The sequence below is a fragment of the Saccopteryx bilineata genome, chromosome 3, assembly GCF_036850765.1.
Source record: "Saccopteryx bilineata isolate mSacBil1 chromosome 3, mSacBil1_pri_phased_curated, whole genome shotgun sequence".
In the NCBI taxonomy this organism is placed as follows: Eukaryota; Metazoa; Chordata; class Mammalia; order Chiroptera; family Emballonuridae; genus Saccopteryx; species Saccopteryx bilineata.
The window spans coordinates 279,939,452-279,952,976 of record NC_089492.1 but is presented as its reverse complement, the minus strand read 5'-3'; the positions used below and the strand labels follow the sequence as shown (position 1 = coordinate 279,952,976).

The window sequence follows — 13,525 nt, the reverse complement described above, 5'->3', positions numbered from 1 at the left end:
CCCTGGGGGGGGGGGGATTTGATTTTATATTTAAATTCTAGAATATATCATAACATTTAGTGTTTGGAATAAGCCATATTTTTTTATTAAGTTTTAAAAGATTTTGCTGTAGAAGCTTAAACACAAACACTTGGCCAAGGAAAAGATTCTCTTGGCCTCCTGCTCACTGTTAAGTCTGCTGCTTTGGCTTGTGATGAGGGTTCATTGCCAGTGCTGACCCCCAGGTCCAGGAACTGGCCTCAAGAGCTGCTCAACACAGAGTCCCTGTCTCCTCCAGCCCCTTTAACGCCCCCTGGTTACCAGGAGCAGAAGTGCACCCAGTAAGCGACAGGCAGGCTGTGGGCTCACAGAAGGGCAGGAGAAGGTAAACCATCAGCATCTAGGACTGCAACCCAGGCTGCTCAAGGGATCTCAGGAATGTGGGAATGAAACAGTCTAAAGTATCAGAGATTCTTAAGAGAACAGCTTTCCCTGGTCATGTAGTTTATAGTTTGGTTGGTTGGAGCTTCATCCTGATGCACAGAGATTGTGAGTTCAATTCCCAGTCAGGGCACATGCAGAAACCGACCAGTGAATGTACACGAGTGGAGTGGTGGATGATGTTTCTTTCCCTTCCTCTTTTTAAGATCAATAAATAAAAATTTTAAAAATATATATTAAAAATAAAACACCTCCCCCGCCCCTACCCCTCTCGGTCTTTTCCGCAGTAGGAGCAGCTCCTGCCACAGCCCCTCATCCCCTGAAAATGTACGCCTGCACCAAGTTTGTCTCCACCCCCTCCTTGGTCAGGAACACCTCTCAGCTGCTGACCCGGTCACTGTCTGCAGTGGTGCTGAACCGACCGGAGACACTGACAGATGAGAGCCTCGGCAGCCGGGCAGCCCCACATACCCCGACCTCACTTATTTCTAGCCGCAGCTTCCAGACCAGTGCCATTTCAAGGGACACTGATACAGCAGCCAAGTTCACCGGGGCTGGGGCTGCCACAGTGGGGGTGGCAGGCTCTGGGGCTGGAATTGGGACTGTGTTTGGGAGCCTCATCATTGGTTATGCCAGGAACCCTTCTCTGAAGCAACAACTCTTCTCCTACGCCATTCTGGGGTTTGCCCTCTCAGAGGCCATGGGGCTCTTTTGCCTGATGGTGGCCTTTCTCATCCTCTTCGCCATGTGAAGGAGCTGTCTCCACCTCCCATAGTTCTTTCTCCCGTGACTTGCCTGCCCTGTGTGTTCCTTTTCCTATACCTCCCCAGGAAGCCTGGGGGAAATGGTTGGCTCAGGGTTTGACAGAGGGAAGACAAATAAATACTGTATTAATAAGAAAAAAATAAAAATAATAAAACAACTGAATTGGCTTCTTAATTGGCTTAGTGTGTGGGTCATGCAAGGGGGAAGAGGAAAGGCCATGACTGCAGGACACCCAGGTACATGGTGGGGAGGGGGGCACAGCGAGAATGAAGGCCCGTGAGGCCGAGTCCACAACGCCTGCACACTCACCAGCGGCAGGGTCCCACAGGCCTGCCACACAGCTGCTGGTCAACTGTCAATGAATGAGGCAGTTTGGAGACAGGAAGTCTCAGAACCTGGGGCCCCAGGGCCTCGGGGAAGCGCTCCACAGGCTGACTTCAAGACCATACACAGCAAGGGGGCAGTGGGAGAGCCTTAGGGAGACGGAACTCCGGGCTTACCCCCCTGAGCCCTCACACTGGGTGGTGAAGGCCATCACCTGTCCCAGGGTGCCGGCTGAGTTCATGGCAGGCCCAGACCAGAAGGCAGAGATTCCTGAGCTCCAGACCAGGGCTCCTGCCACCCCGCTCACCAAGGCTGCCTCCTGTTAACGGGCATGGAAGGGCACCTGCAGGAGGCATCTAGGAAGCCTGTGGGGGTTGGAGGGATGCCCCAATGCTGCCAAGCCCCAAGTCTGCCACCTGCAGCCTGTGCCCCTGGGGGCTAGTCAACCACCCAGGGCTCCTTTGTGCTGTTTGCTGTCTACAGTCCTGTCCAGGCACGCTCGAGGGGCCCTGCAGCCCACACCGAAGGAAGGAGTGGTTATGAGACGGCCCTGAGCCAAACTACAAAGTCCTTTTGCCACTTGCTTCCAGCTGCCCCTTGCCTAAGAATACTGTTGTCAGAGCCCACTGTTCCCAATCTTACCAGCAGTGATGGCTCCCACGAAAGATTCTAGAAGGCCTGCCACGCACCAGTCACAATTCTGGTCACATGATTGAACAACTAATCACAACGGAAGTAATTTCTTCAGCACCTTCTGTGTGCCATAACTGCACTTGTCACCCTGTCCCCATAAGGAAATGCCTCGGGTCCGCCTGGCCCAGGGTCCCATGGCTGTGGCGTGCAGCACAAGGCAGAGCCTGCATCTCTCCAGCCGCCACCTTCTCCACCAGGCGCCTGGAAGGGACTGAGAGCAGGGCCTTCTGTTACCTGCCTACCTCAATCAAGACGTGCCCCATCTCGGACTCTCTCGTCAGACCAAGAAGAGAAGCCAGGACCAAGGAGTCCGTGTCAGGAGTGCCAACAATCCAAGCACCTCAAATCAGAGTGACTACTGACGGGCCACACGGCTGCCCTGCTGTCCCCTAGAAGAGCGTGCCTCTGCCACATTGCCTCAGTTTCCCCACATCACCTAGGGCTGTGGTGAGTGAAGGTGGCCACGCTGGCTGTGTGTGGACTCTCACAAAGTAGGTGTTTGTTAAAGATGAAAGGGAAGCGGCAGGCAGAGCTGGAGGAGCAGATGGACGTCCCGGGGACTTCCCCCTTTGTCACTGGTGTCACTGACATCAAGTGGCCACAGTGCTTCAGGGTGGGTGGGGCTGGGCTCTGTGTGCAGTGAGGGGAGAGAGAAACAGCTCTGGGCTTTGAAAAGGACCCTTTTCTTCTCACCCCAGGAGAAGCCCCACACTTCCCTGCCCCCTACCCTCCTGGGTGCCACGTGGCCCACCTGGGGCCGGCCCCCACGGCCAAGGCCTCCCCCCCCCCTTGCTGGGGCACCACGTGATCCACCTGGGGCCAAGGCCTCCCCCCCCCCTTGCTGGGGCACCACGTGGCCCACCTGGGGCCGGCCCCCACGGCCAAGGCCTCCCCCCCCCCTTGCTGGGGCACCACGTGGCCCACCTGGGGCCGGCCCCCACGGCCAAGGCCTCCCCCCCCTTGCTGGGGCACCACGTGATCCACCTGGGGCCGGCCCCCACGGCCAAGGCCTCCCCCCCCCCTTTGCTGGGGCACCACGTGATCCACCTGGGGCCGGCCCCCACGGCCAAGGCCTCCCCCCCCCTTGCTGGGGCACCACGTGGCCCACCTGGGGCCGGCCCCCAAGGCCAAGGCCTCCCCCCCCCTTTGCTGGGGCACCACGTGATCCACCTGGGGCCGGCCCCCACGGCCAAGGCCTCCCCCCCCCTTGCTGGGGCACCACGTGGCCCACCTGGGGCCGGCCCCCAAGGCCAAGGCCTCCCCCCCCCCTTTGCTGGGGCACCACGTGATCCACCTGGGGCCGGCCCCCACGGCCAAGGCCTCCCCCCCCCTTGCTGGGGCACCACGTGATCCACCTGGGGCCGGCCCCCACGGCCAAGGCCTCCCCCCCCCTTGCTGGGGCACCACGTGATCCACCTGGGGCCGGCCCCCACGGCCAAGGCCACAGGCACTTGTGAAGTGAGGCAGGCGAGAAAGAACACGAGGCCAGTGCTAACTGCGTCCCAGTTTCTTTTTATTGATTTTTTTTGGGTTTTTTTCTTTTTTTTAAGTATGGAAGCTCAAGTATAAGATGTAGATTTTTTTTTAAGCTTTACAAAAAAACAAAATAAAACGAAAAACTCCTTTTGCATTCCATAAAAATTGACAGAAAAGCACCTGGCCAGAGAGCAGAACAGTCAGCAGGTCCCACCCCCGCACCCCCACAATGTGGTCTCCGAGGGACAGGGGCCAGTCTGTGCAGGACAGTGCTGAGGGCCACCTCTCCTTTCTCCCAGAGCTGTCCCCTGCCCCCCCCCCCAACCCCAAGCAACTCCCAAACACACGTGGAATCAGATTTCCAGTTTTTCTTCTATCTTTCACACACCACAGTTATTTCATAAAATTTTTTTGTTTTACATTTTTTACACCAATGTAACAAAAAGGTGGAAGGAAGGGGAGGCAGACAGACAGTGTATTTTATGCCTATAAACGGGTGAGGGGGGGACTGGGGGCAGGGCAAACAAAACACACACGGTCTCTATGGAAACATCAAGTTCTGATAGCAAAACGTGGTGGGAAGCAGGCCTCAGAAAGACGGAGAAGGGTGTTCAGCGGCTTTATTCTCAGGGTATGATGGCGCTGTGCAGGTCGGTGACGCGAGTTGTTGTGTGACCTGTCGGGGAGGGCAGGGACAAGGAAAGGGAGCAGAAAACAAGTTTTCTAAGAAAGGAATCTAACGAGTGCATGGCATGTCCGGTTAGCGTGAAGCAGAGGTTTAACATTGCTGCTTTCTCTTCAAAGCCTCCACCAGGTCGTTCTTAAGAGCTTCTTGTTTTGATTTGTCTGCAAAAGTCTGCACAGACCTGCCAGGGAGGAAGAGAACTGTCATTAGTAGGTTTCACAGGAAGAGGTAGCAGGGCGGGGAGGGGCCGGGGGCCACTGCGCTGGTCCCTGGGTCCCATGCACTGCCTGCGAGAGCGACCTGCTGGAGTGAGGGTCTGGCCACCAGGCTGGGCAGCACGGGGCCCAGTGACAGCAGCGCTGGCGAGGTGCAGAGGGAGCGTACAGCCCAGACCCTCACCCTCAGCACCGTGTCGGGTGCCACAGGGAGGCACACAGCCCGCCGGACAAATGCTCAGAGCCACCAGACCCGAGTCCACTCCTGTGGGCACAGGTCCCGGCACAGCAAAGACCCGCTGTGCTTAGACCAGCTGCTGACTCTGGCCGTGAGGAACCTGCCATGTGCTGGCTCCCAGTGCGGGGTGCACAGTACCCCGCTCAGCAAGGGTTTCAGAACCAGCACGCTGGGCTGCGACACCTGAGCACACCGGGCTCACAGAGGGCAGAACACGGAGGACGGGGCTCTCAGGCATCTGCTCTGAGGCTCCACCAGCTGTTAACTTGGCCAAGAAAACCCCCCAGCCTGGGTGTCGAGAGGCAGCATGGGGCTGAGGGTAAGTGGCCTTGGGTTCCTACGGTCAAGTCCCAGGTTTGTGAGGAAGTGTTACGGTGAGGACACTCACACAGGCCGTTGGCACTACCTGACAGAGCTCCCGGGTACGCTTGCTGAGGCTCCAGAGTGCTTGTCACACACACTTCCCACTTACCACTCACAAGCGTCCCGGAGGAGTCTTACTACTATTCCCAATTCACAGATAAGGAAAATTGAGGCTCAGAGAAAAGCCCCTGGCAATAACCTGAATGATCACTTTGTCAAATTTATCCAACATGTTGGTTAACCAAGAACTTATTAATAGAGTGGGTGAGTGAGATGAAGCAGGACTCAGGAGAAACAATGGCACCCAAGGTGAATGCTGGCTACCGAGCCCTGGAAAAATCAATCATGGGCAAGAGCCTCAAAACGGCGAGGGGGGCACGGAATGGGCAAGGTTTTGGAAGAATCTATAAACAACTGAAAGGATGCCCGTGAGAAATGCCGACATTTGGGGTTGATGCTGCAGAAATACATATTTCTGGTTATCTGCCCTAGTCTGCCCCGGCTGTGCTGACAAAGGAACGGTCCGACACCAGCCATGGTGGCCCTTGGGTTCCAGTCTCAGCCAGTCCACCATGGGCTTCTCCCACGGGAGGGTACCGCAACCACTGGAAGGATGCAGTGGGTAGAGCAGCAACTCACATGCTCCCCAGCTCTCCCGGGGAGGAGCCGAGCACGCCAGGCCCTCGGCCACACAAAGGAGAAAGCTCCCGAGTTAGAATCAGGTTAAGAGACAGGTTAGGCTTAGCACAGCTAGAGGTATAAGGAGCAGGTCATTCATCCAGGGGCTGGAGCTTGGGAAGGTCATTGCCAAGTGACCTCGAACCAACGCCTGGAGAGAACACTAACTCAGAGAGGGGGAGGAGGGCCGGTCCTGGGCAGACGGGGTGGTGCCAGGCTGCCCACCGGACGCCAAGGCCAGGAACCCAGACAACTCTAGACCCACCCTAAAAGCCTAGAAGTGAGGGAGAAAAACTGCACTATCATGGAAGACATTAAAGAGGGGTCTTCTCAGTGCTGGGACGGGGGGCACTGGAGGCTGGAAGGTGCCATGGGCTTGGAGCTGGTGCACACACAGCCCAGACCAGTGTGCTCAAGTCCCATGGACACAGAAGAGCAGCTCCACCTGGTTACGTAAGTGCCCCCACTACGCCCCATGCCAGAAATCCCACCGAGCCTCTTCTGGGTTGGGACCTTTGGGTCCAGTCCCTGGCCCTGGGGCTGAGCTCAAAGCCTCAGCTCTCCAGCCCTGCCTGGCTGGGTCCCTCCTCCTCTCCAGGGAGGCTGACTGCTTTCATATTTGTCACAAGCTCAAGTCATGGTTCTCGGCCATTATCAACAAGCAAGCTATTTTCCTTCCGTCAGTGTTCGGCATCTAAGAGGACAGCTGCAGCTCATTAGGGGTGGAAGGAAGGCCCTACTGGTCCAGGCGGCTCTGGCAGCAACCAGTCTGGGGTGCACAGGCGCGGTCACAGGGACCACAGCCCCCACTCTGTGCTTCGTCCTCAGGCTGAGTAATATGCCCCTTTAAAGTCAGCTAGCCCCAAACAGTGAGTTTCCCCACTAGAAAGGGGCTTATCTGGCTTCTAGGGCCCTTGGTGAAAAGTGGGAGAGGACCCGGCCACACACAGCGCAGGTTCCGGGAAGCTGTCCGGAAGCCCATGGGTGAGCAGAAGGCAGGACACGGACCCTGGCTCCGTGGCCATCAAAGCAGTGCCAACCCGAGGCTTCCGCTGGAGGCAAAAGCCGGTCCCCTGGACTGGACTTCCACAGGAGCCAGAGCCAAAGCCACCCGTCTGCCCCACACCCAACCCTCGCCCAAAGTGCAACACACACATCACACAGGCGATGCAGGTCCATGTTACGTGGGGCTGAGTCTACGCATTAATGTGCCTGCCCACAGCCGTGAGCGGACACACGGGTTAGTGGTGATTCAAGCGGCTGCGTGGCACAGCCGCACCGGCAGGGTCTCGGTGGGTCGGTGAGTCCTGTTTAGTGGGGAGGGAGCTCGCCCTCTCAGGCGGGGTACCTGGATCGGCCTAATTATCAGGCTGGATGTGGATCTGCCGCTGGGTCAGCACCTGGGAAAGCTCCCTCTGCAACTGCTGAAACTTGGGGTTGTCAGGGATAACGTCAACAGATCTACAGAGAGTATTCAGAGGTGAATGCAGCAGGAGGGGGAGGACACCACAGACAAGGAGCATACGGGTGGGGGACAGCTGACACACAGGAGACACAGGGACACACAGGGCAGAAGGCAGGGGGGACCCTCATCAAGGCCCCGCCGCTCTGGGCTGCATGTGGAGGTAGCCGTGCAGAGCTCTGCGCTGGCAGCGGTGGTGGCGTGGTGCCCGGGGCTCACCGCCAGGGCTGGGGGAACGAGCCTGGTGTGGGTGGGACAGAGGCCCTGGGCTCAGCAGCAGAAAGCACTGCTGCCCAAGGTGGGAGGGGGTGAAACCCACCAGGGCCCAGACCGAATCTCACGTAGGCAGGGAGGAAATGGGGGGAGGTGGGGGGTAAAGGGGAGTCCTTGCCATTTCCAAACTGTATGCGTAGGAGACAAAACCTGTCTGCTGGACAAATTAACAAGCCAGGGCAGCCCCCAGAGCTGCTTTCCACCTCTCCTTCTGTCCCAAAAGGAGAGGTCTGTACCCGGATTAGAGGGCTGGAGGCTGAGGGGAACCGTGAGCCCTTGGACTCACATGGTGTGTTGGGCTGCAGAACACAGACTCCACTTTGTCCAATCCCTTCAGCAGCCCTGCCCCCCGACCTGACAGAGCCCCGGAGGAGCGGCCCGTCCAAGGTCGCACAGCTCAGGATGACAGAGCATGCACGGGATTCCGGCTTCCTGACTCCATGGTCTCCACTGCCCCCAACAGGGCTCTGGCCTCCCGCTCTGCCACCATGGACCTTGGGGACCCAGAAAGCCTCTGTCAGCCCTCATGTGGCCGCCACTGGACACTGCCCAGGATGGGTGGGAGGGGAGTTCAGGACCTGGGCAGGAGCCACCAGAGGACATCAGTGTGGCTGAGAACCCGCTACAGAAAGCAACAGGGTGGGGGGCTCTTTCTGTGGGACACACTGCTGCCCAGAAAACCAGCCAGCCAGAAGAGGCCAGACCGCCTGGTGGTCTGCACTCTCATGTGCTGTAGGATCTGGTCTGGAGGTCCCATCAGATCCCAGAGCCAAAGGGACTGGGCAGGTTATTTAGATGAGACTGATACCTGGGGCCAAGAGGAAGCCAATTTCAGGGATGAGGGCACCGATGGCTGTTAGGGGATGGGGGCATGTGGCAAAAGTGGAGGCAGGAACCAACATCCACCAAGAGTATAAACTACGTACAAGGCGCTTTACCTTCCAAAACCTGCCTAACAACCCTACAAGGTGGGCACTTCAGCTCATTTACAAAAGAAGAAATCAAGGCACAAGGCCACATAGCTATTAAGCAGTAAACCTGGGATTCAATGCTGTATCTTTTTGGTTTCCAAAGTTTGCGCTTTTGGGTACATTACCTCAGCCCGTTGACAATGTCCTTCGTTTTTCCAAAGTATATCTCATTCAGCGTACTTCTGATTTTGTTTTCCATGTCCTGAGGAGGGAGGGAGGAAGGGAGGTCAGACAGGGCAGCAAACAGGAGTCCTGAGGTCCACACCCCTGCAGTCCCGGCTGTGACCACAGGGGGGAGGCACAGGACTGCGCCAAAGATGGATGAGCGAACACCTGGGCCAAGACCCCACCTAGTTGGGCTCTGTACACTTTCCCCTCCTTGTCCACAGCACGCAGGAGGCCAGGAGCAAGGCTGACCGTCCAGGGAGATGGTCTAACCCACATCACCACCCCTTGGCCTTCCACCTGCTTTGTGAACAATTCTATAAACCAGAGAGCAGGCCCCCTTCTTCCAACAGTGTGGTCAAGGGCAGACAGCAGAACTGAAGATCTTCCCCAGCTCACTGGGGGGGACAGCATAGGACTTCCAAGCACAGCCCTCTGGGACCGTGTGTTTGGGGGATGGTGGAGGGGCTGGCCTAGGAGCTGTGCTCTGCTTGCACCCAGGTCAGAAGGCTCAGAAAACACAAGGCCAGGGCAAAACATGAGAAGTGTGCCACTGGTTGCTACGGGATGGAAGGAAGGAAGCCAGCAAGCCACAAACAGGCTTCGGGGTAGTGTCGCTGCTGTGGAAGCGAATCACAGCCACAGAAGCCCGAGCTGGAGGCCACTCACCTCTACCAGGCGCCCGATGTTGGCTATGTGTGGTGAGCAGTCACTCACAGTTTCATCTTTCTCCATCTGCAAAAGAGAAACAGTCTTCCAGGTCAGAGCGAGCTAGGTGCTCCCCGAGAACAGCCCTCGGCTGACAGCAGGTGCCCCACGGTCTGCAGCCCAGAGCCAGCTGCAGGTGGTGCAAGGTCACTCCCCCAGAGCGGGCACCCAAGCACCAAATGACCTAAGTTTCAGGTCATAATGGGACACCACAGAGCGGGGTTTTGAGGAGCCAGGACCCAGCAATACGAGTCTCAGGCAGTCAGTTCTGGCCCAATAATCAGAACTGTGAGTATTAAAAGGGAAATGGATTAAAATAAAAATACAGTAAAATAAAAATAAAAGGAAAGGAGGCAGGGAGAGAAGCAGGAATTGAGGACTACTTGTAGACGTCTTCCCACTTCCTTCCTATGTTTAAGGCTTATTTCCCTCACAAGATTATAATTTGTTAAGGAGAGAATGACTGGCTCTATACCTCACAGGGGGCCTAGAAGACCGGCAAGCACATAAGTGCTCACTGTTACTAAACTGAAAACAAAAACACGTAGCTACCACTACCACTGAAATAAAACATGGAAGCTGAACTAGGTAATCAAGGAACAGGATGAAAATCTAAGAACAATATCAGGAAGGCTAGAGCTCAGAATGAACTCAGACCAGTAAAAGAAGCAAAGGAAAAGGCAGGGAGGCGAGCGATGTTCAGAACCAGAGGCCAAGGCAGGTGCTCAGCGGGTGGTGGCGCGCACGCGCAGAGGTCTGAGGCCCCTGATCCTGATACAGCGGCCGCTGACACCCAACAGTGCACTCTAGAGGTGCCAGAACACAAGAGGGGGCAGAGGCTGACCCCACTTCCATAAAAGAAGGAAGGTTAGAGTTGCGAATAAAACTACTAATTTGACACTGATGCAGACAGCTTTTGATGGGACTGTTAGAAATCACCCATCGGCACATTTTAAAGTCAGTTATCTCCAGGAGCCAGCGTGGGTTTGCTACGAACGAGCTCCACTCTGGGAATCTCTAATTTCCTCTTGATGGGGATGCTGGCCTGAGGAACAGAGAACTCCTCTAACGAGATCTCAGCTCTCTGGCAGGTTCCCAGTGAACACCCTGCAGTCGTGGCTGAGGTGTGGGGCTAGACCAGGGGCTCAGACGGAGCCTCTGCCAATGGGTCGGACGCTGTGTTCCCAGGGTGGCCTCTGTGGCATCCTGCAGGATTTACTACCTGGCCCCAGGCCAACCTGTTTGTCCAGGATTTAAGAGAAGGCATAGCTGAGAGGGTCCATCAACATCCTACCAATGGCATCAGGGGTCCAGAAGATCCGAAGGGTCACTGCAGAACCCAGAAACATGGGTCAGCTACTGAACTCAGCAGTGATTAAGCCCAGAGTGCTTCCCAGGTGGAGTGACTTTATTCCATTTAGTCTTCACAAAAACCTACTTTAGCCTGACCAGGCGGTGGCGCAGTGGATAGAGCGTCGGACTGGGATGCAGAGGACCCAGGTTCGAGACCCCGAGGTCACCAGCTTGAGCGCAGGCTCATCTGGTTTGAGCAAAGCCCACCAGCTTGGACCCAAGGTCGCTGGCTCAAACAAGGGGTTACTTGGTCTGCTGTAGCCCCATGGTTAATGCACATATGAGAAAGCAATCAATGAACAGCTATGGTGTTGCAACAAAAAACTAATGATTGATGCTTCTCATCTCTCTCCATTCCTGTCTGTCTGTCCCTATCTATCCCTCTCTCTCTGTCTCTGTCAAAAAACCCCAAAAACCCAAGAATACTGAGGCTTAAAAATGTCAAGATCACCTGACCAAGCAGTGGCGCAGTGGATAGAGCATTTGACTGGGATGTGGAAGACCCAGGTTCCAGACCCTGAGGTCACCAGCTTGAATGCGGGCTCATCTGGTTTGAGCAAAAGCTCACCAGCTTGAGCCCAAGGTCACTGGCTCAAGCAAGGGGTTACTCGGTCTGCTGAAGGCCCACGGTCAAGGCACAACTGAGACAGCAATCAATGAACAACTAAGGTGTTGCAACACGCAATGAAAAACTAATGATTGATGCTTCTCATCTCTCCATTCCTGTCTGTCTGTCCCTGTCTATCCCTCTCTCTCTCTCTGTCTCAAAAAAAAAGTCAAGATCTGCCCAAATTACAGCACCACTTGACTCCGAGGACTTGGATCTTCTTGCCTCAGTATGCCAACCACATGTACCTGGGCAAATGCACACTAGATGCTTCGGCTTGAACATTAATCTCACTCACTGCAAAATAGGGGATACGTTCTCTCACAAGACTGGTGGCTTTTAGATGATCTCAAGCTTGACGTGGCTCTGATGCAGCTATGACAGCTTTCATGCAACTTTAGGTACATAAATGAGACTGTTTCTAGCACCCAGATCAGAGGCTGCAGCTGCAAGGCCCCAAGCCTTGCTTAGGATGGCAATGGTGCCCCTCTGTTCTGTCCTGGCCCAGCCACAGCTGTGGGGCTGGATTCACTCTGAGGCACTAGGGTTTAAGAGAGCCACATACATGTTGGAAGTTCACCTGCTTAAAAGGTTTGAACACCCTGACTCCCAGAAAGAAAGAACTGGGATACTTCAGGCTGGGAGAGGACCAGAAAATCCTAGCAGGGGCAGAGGAACAGATCCAATCCATGTCACTGCCAGGGGCAGCGAGGAAACATCATGGGGTGACACAGCTGTCTGTAACAGGGACCTGCTCACAAAGCAGTGAGCCCCAGGTCACTGGAGGTGTCTAAGGAGAAATGGGGTGCCATTTGTCAAAGATGCTACAAGAGGGGTAGAAGGACAGCCTAGAACCTATGGCCTCACAAGGCTCTCCCAAAGTTATGAGACAAAGACGTCTGGTTCTGGCAAGACTGTTGGTCAGGACTGGTCACGTGGGAAAGAGGAAGGGAAATGCTAGAATGATCAGCCTGTCTGCCCCCAATGCTAGGCCCAGACCTATCCCTGGCGCTCTGCGGCCTGAGATACTGAAGAATCTTTTTTTTTAAGATTTTATTTATTCATTGGGGGGGGGGGGGAAGAGAGAGAGAGAGAGAGAGAGAGAGAGAGAAGGGGGGAGGAGCAGGAAGCATCAACTCCCATATGTGCCTTGACCAGGCAAGCCCAGGGTTTTGAACCGGCAACCTCAGTGTTTCCAGGTTGACGCTTTATCCACTGTGCCACCACAGGTCAGGCAATACTGAGGAATCTTGATCCTCAGAGACCCAAGGGTCTCCACAAAACAGAAGTGAGAGTGCCCATGAACTTGAAAGTGACAGCTACTCCCCACCATTCAGGTCTAACAAATGCCCAATCCTGGGCAGAGCCTCTGTTTGCTGGAACATCACCTGCCCTGAGCAAAAACTCTGTGCCAAGACAACTCGAGTGTGTACATGTTGAATGGGAGTCAGGAACATAGTTCAAAGGAGGGACGGCACTCTGTCCACCCATTTTTAAAAGGGATTTTTGGATGCCAACACCGTGGGACTATGTGTCCTCTTCCCCCGGACTAGAGGGTTGGGCAGGGAGAAGCATGGGGGTGACCCACATGAATTCTGTCCTTTCACAAATCAGTGTCTCTCCCTTCCCCAGCTCCACGCAGACGTGAGATTCCTGGGAACCCAGGGAAGTGACGAGACCTCGAGTCCATTGAGAGTTCCATTTCAAATCAGCACCAAGAATGCAAAGTGAGGCCACAACGGTTGGCAAAGGGCTCTGGGCCCTCAGGGTAAGTAATGTCACGTGGCCAATCCAACCCGTTGGAGAGGAAACGCTGAAGCCACTGGACTCTCAGAGGTGCAGCCGGTGGGATGCGGTGGAGGGCAGGAAACGAGGGAGAAGGTCGGGCTCTCCCAGGAGCACTGACTCCTGGGCGCAGCACGGTCTGGTCCGGGGAAGCAGGCGGGCTGGGGTGGGGTAGAGGCCTGGGCACAGACACGGCCACAGGCCCCCTTCCCCAGCCCTGCCGACTGCCCCCCCACCCGGTCAGGGTCAGCTTTCTGGCAGTGCTGACCCACAGGAAAAGAACGTCCTTATGAAAGTGGCTGCCAGAAGAAAACACTTCTGTGTGCTGTGGCCGCACAGATGTT

General features: G+C 55.7%; 1 protein-coding gene and 1 pseudogene across 2 annotated transcripts in view; one reads left to right on the top strand and one right to left on the bottom strand.

The window, feature by feature from the left end:
• The first annotated feature begins 604 nt into the window (after nt 1-604).
• LOC136329201 (ATP synthase F(0) complex subunit C2, mitochondrial pseudogene) lies at nt 605-1,247 on the top strand (annotated as a pseudogene).
• Nucleotides 1,248-3,694: 2,447 nt separating this feature from the next.
• The window catches only part of CAPZB (capping actin protein of muscle Z-line subunit beta), a 135,419-nt gene continuing 125,588 nt past the window's right edge, over nt 3,695-13,525 (bottom strand). Inside the window, exons 7-10 of one of the 2 annotated variants that reach the window (XM_066270283.1) lie at nt 9,398-9,463; nt 8,689-8,765; nt 7,206-7,318; nt 3,695-4,544 (exon numbers count right to left, since the gene is read on the bottom strand). In XM_066270283.1, the coding sequence (XP_066126380.1) occupies nt 7,216-7,318; nt 8,689-8,765; nt 9,398-9,463 (246 nt within the window). In that variant the 3' untranslated portion in view covers nt 3,695-4,544; nt 7,206-7,215. The remainder of the gene's footprint in view (nt 4,545-7,205; nt 7,319-8,688; nt 8,766-9,397; nt 9,464-13,525) is intronic. The other variant, XM_066270282.1, reaches the window with a different exon arrangement.